Source organism: Camelus ferus, chromosome 16 (genome assembly GCF_009834535.1).
Source record: "Camelus ferus isolate YT-003-E chromosome 16, BCGSAC_Cfer_1.0, whole genome shotgun sequence".
In the NCBI taxonomy this organism is placed as follows: Eukaryota; Metazoa; Chordata; class Mammalia; order Artiodactyla; family Camelidae; genus Camelus; species Camelus ferus.
In genome coordinates, this window is record NC_045711.1 from 11787373 (window position 1) to 11805141 (window position 17769).

At 56.2% G+C, this 17769-nt stretch overlaps 2 protein-coding genes across 3 annotated transcripts; one reads left to right on the top strand and one right to left on the bottom strand.

Moving 5' to 3' along the window:
• The first annotated feature begins 617 nt into the window (after window positions 1–617).
• SLC2A4 (solute carrier family 2 member 4) lies at window positions 618–6479 on the top strand. The gene is made up of 11 exons (XM_006175786.3): window positions 618–939; window positions 2232–2348; window positions 2462–2634; window positions 2722–2846; window positions 2959–3074; window positions 3175–3337; window positions 3422–3609; window positions 3779–3883; window positions 3996–4097; window positions 4613–4816; window positions 5335–6479. The coding sequence occupies exons 1-11, from the start codon at window positions 907–909 to the stop codon at window positions 5536–5538; spliced, it is 1530 nt and encodes a 509-aa protein (XP_006175848.1). The 5' UTR covers window positions 618–906; the 3' UTR covers window positions 5539–6479.
• A 445-nt stretch (window positions 6480–6924) lies between these two features.
• YBX2 (Y-box binding protein 2) lies at window positions 6925–12980 on the bottom strand. 2 transcript variants are annotated; one of them, XM_032498623.1, is made up of 9 exons: window positions 12569–12980; window positions 11851–11914; window positions 10428–10461; window positions 9500–9589; window positions 8595–8879; window positions 8334–8437; window positions 7888–8065; window positions 7410–7494; window positions 6925–7301 (listed from the first exon to the last, which is right to left on the bottom strand). In XM_032498623.1, the coding sequence occupies exons 1-8, from the start codon at window positions 12843–12845 to the stop codon at window positions 7444–7446; spliced, it is 1083 nt and encodes a 360-aa protein (XP_032354514.1). In that variant the 5' UTR covers window positions 12846–12980; the 3' UTR covers window positions 6925–7301; window positions 7410–7443. The 2 variants fall into 2 exon arrangements, with proteins under 2 accessions (XP_032354514.1, XP_032354513.1); XM_032498622.1 differs by having other exon boundaries at window positions 7888–8086.
• Between the last annotated feature and the right edge of the window lie 4789 nt (window positions 12981–17769).

The window sequence follows — 17769 nt, forward strand, 5'->3', positions numbered from 1 at the left end:
TGTCCCTTGGGCCGCCCCCAGGAACCAACGTGGGCAACGGATATAGGGGAAGGGCTAGAAAGGCAGTGCCTGGAGCAGGTATGCATGGAAAGACGACCACCGAGTCCAGACACCCAACGCCCTGGGAAAGGAATTTCCTGTCACCCGGGCCATCTCCGCGTGAGAAGCGAGTCGTGGACCCTTTAAGGCTCCATCTCCCTGACCTCCCCCACCCAGGACAGGCCGGGACACCCGGGACCTGACATTTGGCGTCTCCCAACGAGGGAGCTAAAAATAACCATGTAGGTTACTCCAGGCCATTGCTCCGCACCCACCCCGCGCGCCTGCTCGCGCTCTGTCTTGGGCTGTCCAAGTTCTCTCCCGGGCAAGTGTACCTGGCCCGTCCCCTCCTCTCGGACCCCGCCGTCCCAAGCCACCTCGCAGGGCTTTGAAGTCGCTCCTTCAGCCCCGAACTTTGGGCGGAGTCTTCACACTAAGAACAGACTCCCGGTCTCCCAGGACCTTTCTCTCAAAACTTCCCAGCGGAAGGTTGGCGGGAACGCTGAGGGGCGTGGCCTCACTGGCCAACCCAAGAGCTCTTGCCAAACTCTCAGACCCGAGCTCGGGGGGGAGTGGCCTTCTGGGGTGTGCGGGCTCCTGGCCAATGGGTGCTGTGAAAGGCGTGGCCCTGGGGGCTGCGGGGGCTCTTCGGGTCTTTTGCCCCCAGCCCAGCTCGGCCAGAAAACCAGGAGCTGTTCTCTGGCTTCTCGGCCTGTGACAGTGGGTCCCGCCGGGCCGGCCCTCCGCACATCGCTCCGGGACCCCCGTCGCCCCCGCGCCCTCTGTCCGCCAGCCTGGGGCCGCAGACCCCCAGTCGCCTCCCTCTTGTCTACGGCAGCTCTTGGCGTCTCCAGCTCCTAAGACAAGATGCCATCGGGCTTTCAACAGATCGGCTCCGAAGTAGGGTTTAGCATGTTGGGGCGGGACGGGGACACGGGTCCCGCTTTTCTCGGGCTGGGGTCGCGGTTGGGGTCAGCTAGGGGGCGGTCCTTGCTCAGGCCCAGGGGGTGGGGGTGGAGGACTGGCTATTTATACCAGGGCAGGACAACCCGTGACTGTCGGATTCCAATACCTCCAAGAGACAGAGTGGGTCTGGGGAACCATTCGGAGACACACGGGCCGTAGCTGGATTCTTCAAGTCCAGGGTTCGCCCGCTTCTCTAGTTTGCGGCGCGCTGAGCCAGGATCGGGAACACCCTGCCCTTGATCCAGCTTGAGAAAGCAGACCCCGGCAGGTCTTGCCCTCCAGAAGCTGTCGGTCTGTCCCGGATCGCCCGCAGTTTTTCGAGGACCGGAGGCTCTCCGTAGGCACCCCCACCCCCACTCTTGGCAGTCCTCCAGGACACTGAACTTTCCCTCGGCCCCATGGTTGGTGGAGGGTTAGAGGGGAGTGTCAGCCCTCCCTCCCCCAGCTCAGGTTTCCATTTCGAGACAGTCTGTGCCGCCAGCGATCAGCCACCACCGCCACCGCCCCTCACACCACCTTCCCGCCCCCATCCCCTGGGCAAGGCTCTCCCAGGCAAAAGCCGGCATGGCCCCCTGCCCTTCGTCGGAGCTTAGAGGGGGAAGGGAGGCCAGGGAGGAGACAGACAAGAACACAGGCCCGGAGGAACGACCGTGATGTCCTTTTGGGAATTGCCCTTCTTGAGTCTGTTGGGGGCTTCCAGGAGCCAGCAGAAAAGAGGAAAAGAGGACAGAGGCTGATGACAATAATGAATTTGTCACTTTATAAAACCAGCGTTGTTGGGGATGCCGTTAACATTGTTAACATTTGATTTCGCTTTTCACACTTTCATTGACAGGTAGGCAAAGCAGGCAACACCAACCCTATCTATCTCCCCAGTCCGGAGTAGGGAAGTGACTTAGCCAAGGTCACACAAACCCAAACTCAGATCTCTTAAGGCCAAGCGTGTCCCAAGGTCACAGAGGAATTATGAGACTCAGGTCCTCAAACATTTCTCTGCCTGCGGGACTCACATCAGTTTCTCCTCCATGCCTTGGGACTCTCGGGTTCTTCCTGCTCTTGTTTACACTGAGATCTTCCAATGATTCCTAATATGGCCCACTTTCCCTCACCCAACATGTTGGATGGAACCCAGCACCTTAAAGCTCCCACTGGCCCTGGGCCCCTGGAGGAAGGAAAGAAGCCACGGTTGCATGTGACATGCCTCCTCTCTGCTTCCGCCTGCCCAGGATGGGGAGCCCCCTCAGCAGCGAGTCACTGGGACCCTGGTCCTCGCCGTATTCTCTGCTGTGCTCGGCTCCTTGCAGTTTGGCTACAACATTGGGGTCATCAATGCCCCCCAGAAGGTGAGGGGGCTACCACCCGCAGAATGGGGGGGTGCCTGAACAAGGCAAGGGGTGTTGCAGGAGAGTAGGGAAGGAGAAGTTGGCAGGGAATCATCGGAGTGCTGTCTCCCCAGGTGATTGAACAGAGCTACAATGAGACGTGGCTGGGGAGGCAGGGGCCCGAGGGACCAGGCTCCATCCCCCCAGGCACCCTCACCACCCTCTGGGCTCTTTCCGTGGCCATCTTCTCTGTGGGCGGCATGATCTCCTCCTTCCTGATTGGTATCATCTCTCAGTGGCTGGGAAGGTATGGGGCTGGAGGGCAAGGGTGGGGGAACAGGAAGGGAGACAGAGCACGGGGGCCAAATTCTCACAGCCCCACTCTGCCTGCCAGGAAGAGGGCAATGCTGGTCAACAACAGCCTGGCGGTGGTGGGGGGCGCCCTCATGGGCCTGGCCAACATGGCTGCCTCCTACGAGATGCTCATTCTTGGACGGTTCCTCATTGGCGCCTACTCAGGTACCCCGGGCGCTCTGGTCCTGCTTCATGCCTTGATCTCCCTCCCTCTCCCTGGGCTGGGGAATAGGAGTGGGCAGCTGCCCTCACAACCTCTCTCCTTCCCTCTGCCCAGGGCTGACATCAGGGCTGGTGCCCATGTACGTGGGGGAGATCGCCCCCACTCACCTTCGGGGCGCTTTGGGGACACTCAACCAACTGGCCATCGTCATTGGCATTCTGATCGCCCAGGTGACTAAACCTGGCCTCCTGGGGGGCTAGGCAGGGGGTTGGGATGGGGCTCTGTGGACAGGCTGAATGGCCTGCCCTCCCTCCCATGCTTCTCCCACAGGTGCTGGGCTTGGAGTCCATGCTGGGCACTGCCACTCTATGGCCAGTACTCCTGGGCATCACAGTGCTGCCTGCCTTCCTACAGCTGGTCCTGCTGCCCTTCTGCCCAGAAAGCCCCCGCTACCTGTACATCATCCGGAACCTGGAGGGACCCGCCAGAAAGAGTGAGCTTCCACGCCATCTTGCTAGCACCTGTCCTCCTCCCAGACCCTGTCTGCTCTCTCAGGCCTGACCCTCTTCACCTCCAGGTTTGAAGCGCCTGACAGGCTGGGCTGACGTGTCTGGAGCACTGGCAGAGCTGAAGGAGGAGAAACGGAAGCTGGAGCGTGAGCGGCCACTGTCTCTGCTCCAGCTCCTGGGCAGCCACACCCATCGGCAGCCCCTTGTCATTGCAATTGTGCTGCAGCTGAGCCAGCAGCTGTCAGGCATCAATGCAGTAAGTATGCAGCAGCCTCCAGGAAGGGCAAGGGTTAAGGAATGGCCCAAGAGGAGGGAGGAAGGGGGCAAGCCCCATCTGTTAAAATGCATGGTCAGTTCAGCTTGGTGTGGTTGCCAGGGAGGAAGGGACAGCCCCACCATCTCCTTTTCTTCTCCCTTACATCTAGGTTTTCTATTATTCAACCAGCATCTTTGAGACAGCAGGGGTAGGGCAACCAGCCTATGCCACCATAGGAGCTGGTGTGGTCAACACGGTCTTCACCTTGGTCTCGGTAACTGCTGGCCTCTGGAAGGGCTCCCACCACAGGCTTCACATCCCATCCACCCATCCCTCCCACTTCCTGAGCCCTGAAGGCCCCTCGTAAGCCCTGGCTCTCCCCACAGGTGTTCTTGGTGGAACGGGCTGGGCGCCGGACACTCCATCTCTTGGGCCTGGCAGGAATGTGTGGCTGTGCCATCCTGATGACTGTGGCTCTGCTTCTGCTGGTGAGACCTGGGGAGAGGGGAGGGGACCAGCGGCCCAAACCGTGGGAACTGCCCCAAGAGGCTCTGTGGGCAGCCAGGGCCATTCCTCAACGTCCATGCCTTCCACCCTGGGGTCAGCCGTGTGCCAGGACTATGGGTGTGTGCTCCCAGGGGACCCAGGCTGCACTTCCTCCTGCCCTGGGAGGAGGGTGGAGCACAATCCTGGCAGCCAGGTAGGACAGCCACTGTCTGGCCTCAGGAAGAGTAACTCCTAAACGCTCAGCTCTAGAACCAAGGGGGAATTGATAGCCCTAAGAGCAGAAAGACCAACCATATGTTCCCTCTGCCCTGGATCAGCACAGGGTGGCCAGCTGAATGTCAAGTGCTCAAGGGCCTGTTCTAACCAAGGGGGACAGCACCCCCTCCCACCCCCCTGAGCAGCTGGGAGTGGTAGATGCCGCTTTGCTGGGTTGAGGGAAAAGGAAGATCCAGAAAGATGTGACCTGAATTCTCCACCCTCCCTGCCTGGCTCCTAGGAGCGGGTTCCAGCCATGAACTATGTCTCCATCGTGGCCATTTTTGGCTTTGTGGCCTTCTTTGAGATTGGCCCTGGCCCTATCCCCTGGTTCATCGTGGCCGAGCTCTTCAGCCAGGGACCTCGCCCGGCAGCCATGGCTGTGGCTGGTTTCTCCAACTGGACGTGCAACTTCATCATTGGCATGGGTTTCCAGTATGTTGCGGTAGGTCCCCTGCGCCTGCCTCTGCCCCCATCTCCCTGTCAGCCAGAAAAGGGCAATTCATAGTTAGCCCAATTTCCAGCCAGCGTATCCCCCTCCTACAGACAGTCTAGGGGTCACTTTGGTGGATCATGGGGGTTCTGAAGACCAAGTACTCTGCCAGAAAGATCAAAGTAAAGAAGGGAGCTGAACTAGATTGGATAACAGGTGTCTTCAAAATAAAGTAGTGGCATAACTTAGACTAGGAATAAAATGATAACCTTCACATTAATACTGCAAAGGGCTGGGAAGCCACTCTGAGTGAAGTAACTCAGGATGTAGCGAGAGAGGACAACGCTAGGAGAGTTGGGGTTCAGAGAATTCTTTTATCACTAAGTTCTCCTGGTAATTTCCCTCACCCTGCAAAGGAGCCACCTGCGTTGTGCAGTATTCTAGCTCCCTGTGAAGGTCTTTAGTCCCTGGCTTGCCTGAGACCACCGGTTCCCTCCTCTCTGTCAACACTTCTTTCTCCACTGTCCCAGGATGCTATGGGTCCCTACGTCTTCCTTCTATTTGCGGTCCTCCTGCTTGGCTTCTTCATCTTCACCTTCTTAAAAGTGCCTGAAACCCGAGGCCGGACGTTTGACCAGATCTCAGCAGCCTTCCGCCGGACACCCTCCCTTTTAGAGCAGGAGGTGAAACCCAGCACAGAACTTGAGTACTTAGGGCCAGATGAGAATGACTGAGGGGCCAGGCTGGGGTGGGAGAGCCAGTTCTCTCGACCTGCCCAGAGACCCCCCTCCTTTCCTCTGCAGCACTTTAACCCTCTCTTCCCCGTTACTTCCAGGGTGGAGAAAACCCCTGCAGCCTGGTGGAATGGGGAAGCTGGAGGGGAGGGTGGTCTGAGCACCCCCTCATTCCCCTCGTGTGACTCTTGGATTATTTATGTGTTGTGGTTAGGCTGTGGCCACGGGATGGCCCATTCTCCCCTCTCACCTTCTCCTTCCTCCATAGCCACCCCCACCCCCGCCCAACCTCAGCTCCCAGATACTTCCGCCCCCTGCTGGAGGAGGGGGAGGGGAGGCGCTAGGACTGACTTTTTGGCCAGGGTGAACTGAAGCAGGACTGGAGAAGTCCAGTTCTTGCCACCTGGGACTCCTCCCACTCTGACACTTTCTCTGAATTCTTGCCACATAGGCTCTGGGTGACAGGGGGTCTGTCTTGACCTCTCTAGGGCAAAGGATGCACCTCCCCACCCCGCCCCCGCCCCAGGGTCTAACCTCATCTCCTTCACTGCAAGTTCAGTCCTCTCGCTCAGCCTTCCAGGGCGCTCAGCCTTCCAGGGCGGGAGGGAACATGCGTTCACCCGTGGTCAGAGGAAGGGACAGCGGGCTCCCCTCTAGACTCAGGGCTCTGGGCCACACCCCAGCTGCTCCCCAAGGCTGCCAGGTGGGGGCCCCAGCTCTTTCCTCCTCTCCCGTCCTGGAAGAGTGTTGTACCCACAGGCTTTTGACCAACTAAGGGAAAGAGGGATTTGAAAGGCTGCCTGTGAACACGGGGCTGGGAGGAGCCTTCAGATATTTTTGTATATGTTTCAAAAAAGAGGGGGCAGGGAGAAGAAACCGAAGGTCTGTTGTACTAAATGTATATATAGAGATCCATATATAAAGTCACTGTATGAGATGAGCGTCCTGTTGTGTGGAGGTACCCAAGATGGGACCATGGCCACCACCCCACACCCTGCCTCCTCTCCATCCTGCCTTAGTTCAAGGTTGCAGAATCCTCTGGGTGCTGTCACTCACGCCCCCACTGACAGTTTTAGTCACTGCTTTTATTAATAGTCATAAATGCTCAGGTAAGTTGTGGCCGGAAGTGCCAGATGCTGCTCTAGGCACTTCGGGAAACACTCAACTCTGCCAGGAGGTCATAGCCCATTTCACAGATGGGAAAAGGGACTCACAGGGATGAAAGCATTTGTACAGAGCCACCCAGCTAGAAACGGGGAACAAGAGCTGGAGAGCAGGCCCTGCCCACCACCCCCCATCCTCCTCCCCCAACTTCTACAGCAAGGTACCAGCCAGGCTCCCTCAGGCTCCAAACAGAAAAAAGGCAGAGACCAAGACAACAGGAAAGCCTGTTTTTGTTTTTATTGGAGGCTCAGGTGGCACATGACAGTTCATAAAAAGACTTCAGAGGTAGGGGGTAGCAGGGAAACAAAAAATAAACTGGGGTGGGAAAGAAAAACAACCAGGAGGAGGTAAGAGCTGGCTGGTTCCTTCTCAGCCTGATTTAGGGGAGGGAGTTGGTGCCTCTGAACAAGAAGGATCGATTCCCTTCCTTCAACCCTTGGTAAGGGAGAGGGGGGGGGGAAAAAAGGCTGTTGCTTTGGCCCTCCTGAGTCTCAAGGAAAAAGGGGAAAAGCTGGTGTTTCGATGTCATGAATTATGGGAAAGGGGGGAGGGAGGTGCTGGGTAAGATACAGGTCAGTTGGAAAAACTGGCAGATACACCTGAGAGGAAAAGAGATGGAAGAATCACCACCAGCAACTTGTCATTCCCAGACCCCCACCCTCTTGGTACCTGACATGGGCCTGTGCCACCCACAGGCAGCCACTCACCAGATGGTGGCTCTGGGTGTCCTTTGAGTTGGAATCACTCCAGTATGGTGGTTGGGGGGTCCCCACTGTTGATGGGGGCTGAGGTCTACAGAGAACAAGGTGGTGCACTGAGACCGTCTGGTTTTTTGGAGCCCTCAAAATCAACTTTCTCCTCCCTTTGCTCTTCCCGTTCCTCCCCCAATTCACATCCAAGAGCTGGTGCTATGGCCCCAAGCAGAGCTGAGTGGGAGTCTGCAGAGGGTGACACAGGCTTGATTGCCTCTGTTGGAGTTTCCTGGTGGGTGGGGGTGCCTGTCAGGGGTGGACCCAGCAGGACTAGCTTTTGGGAGCAGGGCCAGGAGAAGGGGCACGAAGAGTGGAAATGGAAGGGTAAAGAAGATAGAAGTGGGGCAGAAGGGAGAGGGAGAAGCTGGCTCCAGCCTTTTCTTTCCTTCTCCTCTGCAACTCACACCCCCTACCGACAGTCCAAGGTCCTTACTTCCGGGGCTGTGGGCTGCCTGGGTCCAGGGGGCTGCTGCCGTCTCCGCTGGAAGTAGGGGCGGTTTCGTGGGCGCTGGGGCTCAGGCCGGGAACCGTCAGTGGGGCCTTGGCTGGGCTTGGTCTCACCATCTCCACCTTCTGTGGTAGGCTGCTGGGGGGGCCTGGGGCGGAAAGGCCTGGAGAGAGAAGCGAAGACCCTGAAGGGACAGGAGCCCAGTGTGGACTAAGTTCCTGCCTGCCAGGACCCCCCAGCAGAGGTAGACTAGCCAGCCTCCCCATCCCCACCCCACCCCAGGGGCGCCTGCTTCCACCTGGGCACCTAAGCAGTAATGGCTCAGATACCCAGCCCCCCTCACCCTAGCTTCAGGCCCTTCCTGCTTCCCATCCTCCTGTCCCCATCCAGGCTGGTGAAGGCGAAGAGGCACCCAGGAGAGGCAGTCTTACCTTCGGTACCTGGGCCTGAATCTGGGTGGGGGGACCCGCTCATCTCCTTGCTGTTGGTCACCCTCCAACGGAGCTGTCTCTTTGGGTTCTACCGCATCAGTACCCTGGGGACACAAAGGCCCAGGTGAGCCCAGGGGCACCCCCAGTTCTTCCCAGCCCACCCTTCCACTTCCCCTGGGGACTCTGGTCTCCAGCCTCACCCACTCCCGCTCCTTTCCCAGGACTCGGGCAGCTGGTTCCCATGTTCCCAGTTCCCCTCACCTCGATGGACTGCTGCTGGTTGGGGGGCCGAGGGCCTCGCACAAAGCGCCGGCGGTAGAAGAAGGGCAGTGGGCGGCGGCGTCTGGGCCGCTGCCCAGGGTCTTCAGCTCGCTCCCCTTTGCTGCCTGGTTCTGTCCCGCCTGACGGAGCCTCTGCCACCATGGGTGGCGGGGCAGCTGGGCGGGGCCGGGGGATGAATCTGCGGAACCTACGTCGGTTGGGGGCAAAGCGGCTGCCCTTCACGGGCACACCTCCGGGCCCAGTCACATTAGCCGCTTCTGCACCCTGGTTAGGAGGTGGAGAGGGACTGGTGAGAAGTTGCTCCAGTGACAGACGCACAACATTCTCAGTTTTGAGTCCTGGTCTTCCTGTCCTTCCAGCTAAAGGCCCCTCTCCAGCTTTCCCCCAGCTCCTCTAACTTCCAGTTCTTTCCACCCTCCTCTAGGGGAACAGCAGTGGGTGTTCGGGCCCTTCTAGGAGGGGCCACATCTGCCACTGGTCCTTTTGAAGCAGCTGCTTACTGGACCATCTTAAGGTTTAGACTGGAGGTAGGGGTAGAGGTGGAGAAAGAGGGCTGACTGGCAAGCCTTGCCCTCATGGAGGGCTGGCTCTGAGAGGAGACGGTGGTCCAGGGCCCTTGATGGAGAACAGACATGGGAGTGCTTGGTGAACTACAAAGAAACTCAGATGTTACTGACTGGTGACAGGGACACGTTCTTTAGGACATCCCATAGAGTGGCAAGAGTGTTAAGGATGACAATGTCTGTGTGAGGACAAGTCCCGGGCCCACAGCCTGGGCTGTCTGGCCAGGGGAAGAGCTGGCCTCAGGAGGCCAGAGCCTGGGGGCCCTCCAGGCCGCCCTCCCACAGCTTGGTGGACTCTGCATCCCACCGCAGCTCCCGAACCTTCTCTCCTTCCACAACATCGAACTCCACAGTCTCCCCATCTCCAACGCTGCGCAGAAACTTCCTGGGGTTGTTTCTTTTAATAGCTGTCTGGTCAGGGAAAGGGTGGGAGAAAGGTGAAGACAGCAAGCTGGGAGTCCCATAGCCCTGCGGGTCCCCCACCCAACTTTTTCTTTTCAGCGTTTTACTGGTGGGCCTAGGCTGGAGGGCAGAGCGAGGAGAAGGGAGTCAAAGTTTAGCGGGGGAAAAGCTATCAACTAGGGGCCTCAGCACAATTGTGCAGTTACCACCATCCCCAGCACACATTCCCTCCTCTCTTGACTGCTCAGGGATTTCAGGAAGGGGAGCAAGAAACATGAACTCGGAAGCAGAACAAAAAGCCAAGATAGTCTTAAGTTGCAAAGTGGGTAAAACATACTATTCTTACCTCAATCCCACTGAAAGCACTTTCCACCAAAGCAGTGGTTCTCAAACTGCGTGTGCATCAGAATCACCTGGAGAGCTCATTAAAACAAACTGCTGGCCGCTCCGCCAGGCCAGGTTGATTGGCTAGGTCTGAGGTAGGCCTGAGAATTTGGCTGGCAGGTGATGCTGCTGGTGCGGGGACCACACTTTGAGAACTAGTGCATCCAAGTAGCGCTGGCCTGTGTCCCTTCCCACGGACACCGCCTTGATTAATTCCCAGGGTGTTAACAGGTCCTGGCGTGTGATGCCCAAGGGGCAACAGGTACATTGCTTGCAGACAACCCAGCACAAGTGGGGCCAATGCAGTGAATACAGGCACCTGGGGCAGATGGAGGGGGGAACTATTTCCTGGTGGGCATGCTGCTTCCAGGTAAAAGCTGGAGAAACATGATCTATGCTGCTTAGAATAATGAAGGCCAAAGAGGGTGGGTTCCTGCCCTCGGAAAGCCAACCTAGCTCTTACCTGGTGAACAAAGACATCCTCCTTGGTGTCATTCCTGCAGAACAGGATGGGTTGTTAGGGGTGACTTTGCTGAGGTGCTCACCTCCACTGAAGCCTCTCAAGCTGCCCATTCCTAAGCTCCAAGGGCCCATCCTCTCCACCTTATGTGGCTACTTGAGGTTAGACTGGGCCCTCCCCCTGAAGATGGGATGAAAAGAATATTCCTAAGCCTCCATGAAAAACCTGGGCTTCACCAGGAAAAGGCAGAGCAGGGGGAGGCAAAGGCACCTTGAAGGAGCTGGGCCAGCTTTTACCTGCCGAGCACGCCACCCTCTACCCCAGGGCACCTTAGAACCTGGTAGTGCTGGGTGTAACTGTCTCTAGCCAGCAACCCCTCTTCCCCAATCCACATCAAGGGTGGAAAATTCCACTCTGTTTCCTTTCTTCTACAGTCAAGGAGGAAGAAAAGTAGGGACAGGGGTAGAAGTGCAGAACAAGTTTGAGGAGGGGACATGTTAAGAACTGGCTCCAAATAGCCACAAAACTTTATTTTCAGCCTGGAGGTTAACCCCAGGGTCAGGCCCCCTCTCAGCACACCAAGAAATCAAGGGTGAGAGATTGTTCGATCATTCTGTCACCACCTCGCCCATCACTCCAGTTTATCCTAGCACCCCAATGAGGGGGGGGGGGAATGGAGAGGTTTTCCTTCAGAACTTCCCAGGAGTCTTCAGTTTCCAGAATTAGAGAGGGACCATTCCCTAGAACAAGTGTTCTAGCTTTAAAGCACTTGGATCTGCACAAAGGTCAGCCTGCTAAGAGGGAACCAGGGCCTCCCAGGAGGGCTGGGCTGGGCAGGGTGCCTGGGCTGCGGAAGGGCCCACTGGGGGAGACCTCAGCTCAGAATCCCAGAATCTGCCACCACAGCCCCTCCCAGTGCCAGAGGGGGTGGGGCTGCCTAACTGAAGGAAAGCAGCATCCGCAGGCTGGGCTGGTGCTTTCCTTCCCCAACCCCCACCAGACTCAGTTCCATCAGGTGGGGGATTCAATGAGCTAACAGCTCTCTAAGGGAGATGAGTTATGGGAATGCTATGTGTGCTGCCGGAAACAGGAAATGAGTGAGGATTCCAGCCCAGAGGCACGGAGAGCAGGTACATTCTGCCCCAAAGGTGGTGGCAAACTAAACCAGGTGACACAGACAAGCTGAAAGGGTCAGAGCCAGGTTTGCCAACTTCCTAGATCATTAACCCTCTGCTGCCCTTGAAGATGTGGAGGAGGCTTCATCTTGCCCACATCTGTGCTGTGGTTAAAGACTTTCAATCAGTGTCAGCTGGACACTGCAACCATGTGCCTTGGTAGGGATAGAGATGAGGTTGGGAAGATGTCCAGTCTTACAGGCCACTTTGGAAGAGACCCATTCCACCCCCTCCCTGGGTTCCTCAGATACCTGTTGATGAATCCGTAACCATTCCGCACGTTGAACCATTTGACAGTGCCCAGGACTTGGATTGCTGCCAGGCAAAGATGCAGTGGGGGCAGTAAGATGGGGGAAGAGATGGAGCTGCACTCAGCTTTGAGACACTCCAAACATCTAACCTACCTCCCTATTACCTATTAAGCTTAACTCACGCCAACCAGGTTTTCACCCAGTAGCGTCAAAGCATCCTTAAGTTCCACTAAATGGAAGCGCCCACAGAGCGCGGCTCAGGCTTTGAAAACTCTTCGATTCTAAGGCATGTTCCTCATATCCTACAAATTCAGGCCCTTCACCTAGAACCAGGTACTCACCTGGTCCACGAAGTTCCGCCCTCAAGTCATAACTGAGGATCTTTCTAGCCCTCTCAATGTAAGGGTCCCTAGTGCACCTTCCTGCCGGGCTCAGAGATTTACGGAGTACTAACCCGAGTCAACAAGGCTGTCTCCCGCCCCCGGGGCGTGGCCAGACACTAACTGGGCCTGCCCACCATACCCTCCCGCCCAGAAAGATACGGCAGGGTTTCCCACCAGGGGAACCCACTTCAGTCCGCTGCGCCCAGCCTAGGTAGTCCTTTGAGCCTCTGGGCCAGACCGGCCTTCAGCTTTCAGGACCCTGCCGGGCTCCACGATGCCCCTCCCCCAGCCCGCCAACCCGTCAGAGCCGTCCTGGCGCGCGCCCCTCCCCTCACCCAGCACCGGCTTGTCCGCCTGACTTCGGGCCTGGGTAGCGGGGGTCCCCGAGGCCGTCGTTGCCGGGTTGCCAGGGGTGCGGGGGCCTGGCGCCGAAGGGGTCCCAGCAGCAGGGCCCGAGGCGGCTCCGACCCCGCCGCCACCCGCCCCGCCGCCTGTTTTCTGTGGCTCCCCTGCAGGCACGGGGACCACCACCGCTACCACCCCTGCCGCCGTCGCGGGCACCGTCGCCGCGGGGGCCGCTGTCGCCACCACCGCCGCCTCCGCCTCGCTCATCCCACCGGGTCCGGTACCGGCCCCCGCCGCCACCTCCTCCTCCGCCGCCGCCGCCGCCACCGCCCCGGCCCCTCCCCCAGGCTCGCGAACCCGCCGCGCCTCTCGGTCCTCGCGCCCCGAGCCTCGCCCGCACGCCTGCAGCGGGCCGTGAGCGGAAGCCAATCGCAACCTTCAGCGGCGCCGCGCGCAGGCCCCGCCTCCCGGCCACAGGCCAATCCTAGCCGAACAGCCCCCGGGCCCGCATGCCGGCCCCGCCTCCCAGACTTCGCTCAGGGACCGAGGCCCCCGCCCGCAGCCCTGTAAGTACACCTGGGCCCCGCCCCATGCCGTCACGTGACCGACCCCAGCTCAAACCATTGGTCGACGGCCTCTTTCCCCTCCCCCCCCGCCCCTTTCCACCGGCCGCGGGAAATCAAACGGGCTGGGCGCTCCCCAACCGCCACCTGGTCTCTGCGCGGAGGGGCGAGGCAGGGGCGCGCAGCTCCAACGTTGCCCCTGAGGACCCGGGTTGGGGACCGGAGCCCGGAGCCTCTGTCCTGGCTGTGTGCGGCACTGCTCACCTACACCCTCAAGACCGCCCTTGCCTTTCTTCCAGTCCGCCCCACCCTCTCCCTAGAGGATGCTCCTCACACACTGGCCTGCGGGATCAGCCCTCGGGGCTAGCTGGACTTTCCCAGCTCACGGTTACTCTCACAAGCCGGGGAATGTCACTTTTTATTTTGTTTTTGAAGTACAATTGACATACATCAAAATGCACAACTTGTCGCTGAGTTTTGATAAACGTGTTCATCCATGTAATCAACACCCTAATCGAGGCTTTTTTTCCCTCGCCCCGGGAGGTTCCCTCCAGACCCTTCTAGGTAGGCCCAACCTCCCCACAGACCACAGCTGTTCTGACGTTTTCCACCGGAGAACAGTTTTAAGGTCCACGGTGCTCGGCGCTGTGGTCCCTGGAGGGGCGGAGTTTCCCTCTCCAGCTCTCTGTCCTCTCCCAGGCTTCTCCCTCCACCTTCTTTCTTTTATCCAACTGGCCAGGCTCTTCGGACTCAAGGCAGTTTCCTCTGCTTAGAACAAGTCCTCCGTTTCTCTCAGGGTGACTTCTTCAAGTACCAGCTTACATATCACTGCTCACATCATCCTTTTTTTTTTTTTTGTATATATATGACATTTTTGGAAATACGAAGTTGCTTACTTAGCTATTCCCTCCCCCGACCCTCCGCAACTAGACTATGAACGCCACAGCAAGAAGAGCCTTGTAGTTACGCCTGACGCCTGTAACAGTGCCTGGCACAACATAGGCGCTCAGTATTTCTTGAGCAATTAAATGGTCACCATTCCACAGATGAGAAGACAGAGGCTTGCCCCAGTCTTCTCGGGAGGCCGGGTGTCCGGCCAGGGTGCCGCAATCTCCCAGAAGTATTCAGCTTCAGAAGTGGTCTACCTGACCTGCGGAGGAAGCGGCCGGAGCTGGGCAGAGCCTATTTTTTAGCCTGGACAGCACTCCCCGGGGCAGCACAAGTGTCCCCACTCGCCACCCGGCGCCACGTGAGTTTCTCGAGTCTGGGTGTCCCTAGCCAGGCCGACGTCCGCTTTCCAGCGGCGGCCGCTGCCAATCCCGGTGCCGGCGCGCCCTCTGCCGGCCGCTCCGGAGGCCACCCGCCCCGGCTTCCTTCCTGTGCTTCCACCAGCTGCCCGGCCCGCCCCACCGCTTCGGCCCTTTCCAAGTTGAGGATTCTGTTTCCCAGGGCATCGGGCACAGTGGACGGAAAGCGAGAAAAGATGAGAAAACAACTAAATCAAGACGAGGCCGTGAAGGATGCAGAAGTGACTACCTTCCCTTCGACTACTAAGGACCGATTTACCTGTGTCCAGCCCTGAGCTCAAGGAATGGGTAAAACAGGAGATCAGGGCTGGAAGGAGCAGACCAGATAAATCACACTTTGACCCTGGCAACCAAAGAATCGCATGGAAGGTACAGAGGGAGCTCAGGTGTGAACTGGTTAACTGTAAGTTTAGAGGGTGAGAGAGAGGAAGCTCACAGGAAGAGTGAAAGACTTGTTTGTAATAATATTAAAAATACACCCGGAGATCAGGGTTGGCGGTGCTGCAAGAAAGTACTCCGGGGCTGGCAACATGGAGGCATGAAACACTTAGACATAACAACAGTTACATGTTCTCTGTCCCCGTGGATAAGAAGTAGCAGATGCCAACAGAGAGATGCAATTAATACCCCTGTTCAGTTGAAGGGTTTGTGCATGTAATTTTCTGGTTATTTAAGTCTTTTTAAGTGCCATAGATAACAAGGGCTCCAGGCATTCTGGTGAAAAGGCATCCTCCTTTTTCTGTCCCTCTTCTCCCCACCTGAAGTCTGGTCTAGCTTGTTCACTGCTAAAAAATTTAAAAATTAAAACCAAAGCCCTGGGAGAGGGTATAGCTCAAGTGGTAAAGTGCATGCTTAGCATGCGTGAGGTCCTGGGTTCCATCCCCAGTACTTCCTCTAAAAATAAATAAAAAAGCTAATTACCCTCCCCCAAAAAAGGAAAAAAACAACAAAAAAACAAAATTTCTGCCTCCTTAACCCTTGCCCTCTACCTTTCCATCAGTATAGCACCAAACTTCCTGAAAGCAGTCTTTACTGTTTCTAGTCTCTTTCACACCCCACCAACCCAAATCTGCTTTCTGCCCCCACCACTCCACTTAGATGGCTTCAGCTGTGGTCCATACTCCTTATGTTTTTTTTTTAATTGTGGGGGGTAATTAGGTTTATTTATTTGTTTATTTATTTTGGAGGAGGTACTGGGGATTGCACCCAGGACCTCCTGCATGCTAAGCATGTGCTCTACCACTTGCACTATACCCTCCCCCCACACCCTTTTCTTAACTGAGACATTCAGGGCATGGATCTGGGTTCCCTTTCAACTCCATCCACAGACATTTTCCTGGTGAAGCTTCCACAGCCTAACCTTCCCCTATGCCCTCATCCTCTCCTTCTGTGCCTTGTTCTCCACTAGCCTCCATCTTTCCTGGATTGTCTTCCCCTGCCGCCTGCCTTCTGTAGGTCATGTATCCATCCATTCGCCTGGTTTTGGTGACCACCTGCTACTGATGGCTCTTCAACCTGTGTCTCCAGCCCTGAGTCTTTCCCACTGTCTAGCCGCCTCTGAGCCAGGCATTCTCTAGCCAGTTGCTCCTCAGGCTTCTGAAATTTAAGTCCCCGTCTAAGTTCCTTTTTCGTCCCTCCCACGCTGAGTTGTGTCACCACTTAACCCACAGACAACCATTCTTTAGTGCCCACTCCTCATTTGTAGAACAGTTTCCCCTGGGTGCCCAGGCTCAGCACAGCAAAGGTGAAAGTTTATGGTATCAAACTGAGCTAATATTTGACAGATTGAAAATATGCTGTTGCCTCTGTCCCCTAGTACCAAACACTCCCAGCAACTTTCCCCTCCTACTTTCTCAATGCAGCCTGAATCAGTTTTCTTCTTCCTCTCTCTTCTAATACCTGCTCTATTATTTTTCAATTGCTCCCTAGAGAATGTTCCGTACCTCCAGCCTCCCTCTCCTCTTCTCCCGTTTGATAGCTCTGCCCTCCCCTTTTCCAGGCTCTGCTCGGACTCTGCCAAATCCTTGACCTTTTCTCCACCCTCTGCCTCCTGTCCTAGCTTCTCTATCTGATATTACTAACTGCCTCCTTCTTGAAACCTCCTCCAATATCTTTTTTTTTAACCTAATAACAGTAAGAGTTAATATTTATTGACTAAATAGCACTGAGTTATTTACTGAGGACTTAGTATGAGCCACCTGCTGTGTTAAGCACTTTAAATATCTTCATTTGCTCCTTACAATGGCCCTGGGAAGTGGATACTTTTAAAATTATACCCACTCTTCAAATAAAGAAACAGGATATAGTGGAGTTAAGCAACCAGCTTAAAATCACACAGCTGTGGAACAAGCCACGCTGGGAATCAAATGCAGATCAGCCTTGGAATCTGGATTTTATTCTAAGAGTGATGGGAAGTCTTTGAAGGGTTTTAAAAGGAGGAGTGAATGATATGGTCTGATGCATTTTTCAAAATAAACTAATTTTTAAAGCTGTTAGGGGTGAGGGGTATAGCTCGGTGGTAGACCACATGCCTAGCATCCACGAGGTCCTGAGTTCAATCCCCAGGACTTCCATTAAAAGTAATTAATTAATTAATTAATTAACTTTCAAGAAAAAAAAAGCTGTGTTAGAGTCACAGCAAAATTAAGCAGACAATACAGAGATTTCTCATCTACCCTCTGTCCCCACGCACACACCACCTCCCCTACTTGATTTATGTTTTTAAAATATTACTTGGCTGCTCTGGGGATAATAAATTGGGGGGAGGCAGAGGAGATGGGGGTCGTGGATGAGTGTGCTGGCAGTGAGGCTGGAGAGAAGGGGGCCAGTTTGAAATATGCTTTGGAAATAGTGTCTACAGGGCTTGGTGGTGGACTGGATGTGGGGTTGAGGGAAAGGGAATCAAGGAATCTAGGTTTTTAGCTTGAACGTAGGCGGATGATGACGCTATTATTTCAATGAGAAACCCTAGAAGAGGAACGTAGTCAGGAACTTGATTTAGGGCTTGTTTGAAACATCCCAGAGGAGAGCTCAGTCAGGCAGCTGGAGGCATGAATCTGCCACTCAGGAGAAAGCTGGGGCTGGAGTCACGCATTTGGAGCCCTGAGCACAGACGGGATTCAGAGCCCTAGATCTGGGTGATCTCTGGGAAGTAAGTGTTGAGCTCGCTGTTCTCATGAGGAAGAGACAGTCCCAGAGAGGCCAAGTGACTGGGCCAAAGTTAAACAACATGAGTGGCCCAAGGGTGGGAAGAGCATGACTGTGTTGGGAAGTACAGGAGGCCTGAAGGGGCTTTGGAGGGAACAGCGGGGAGAGGTAGGT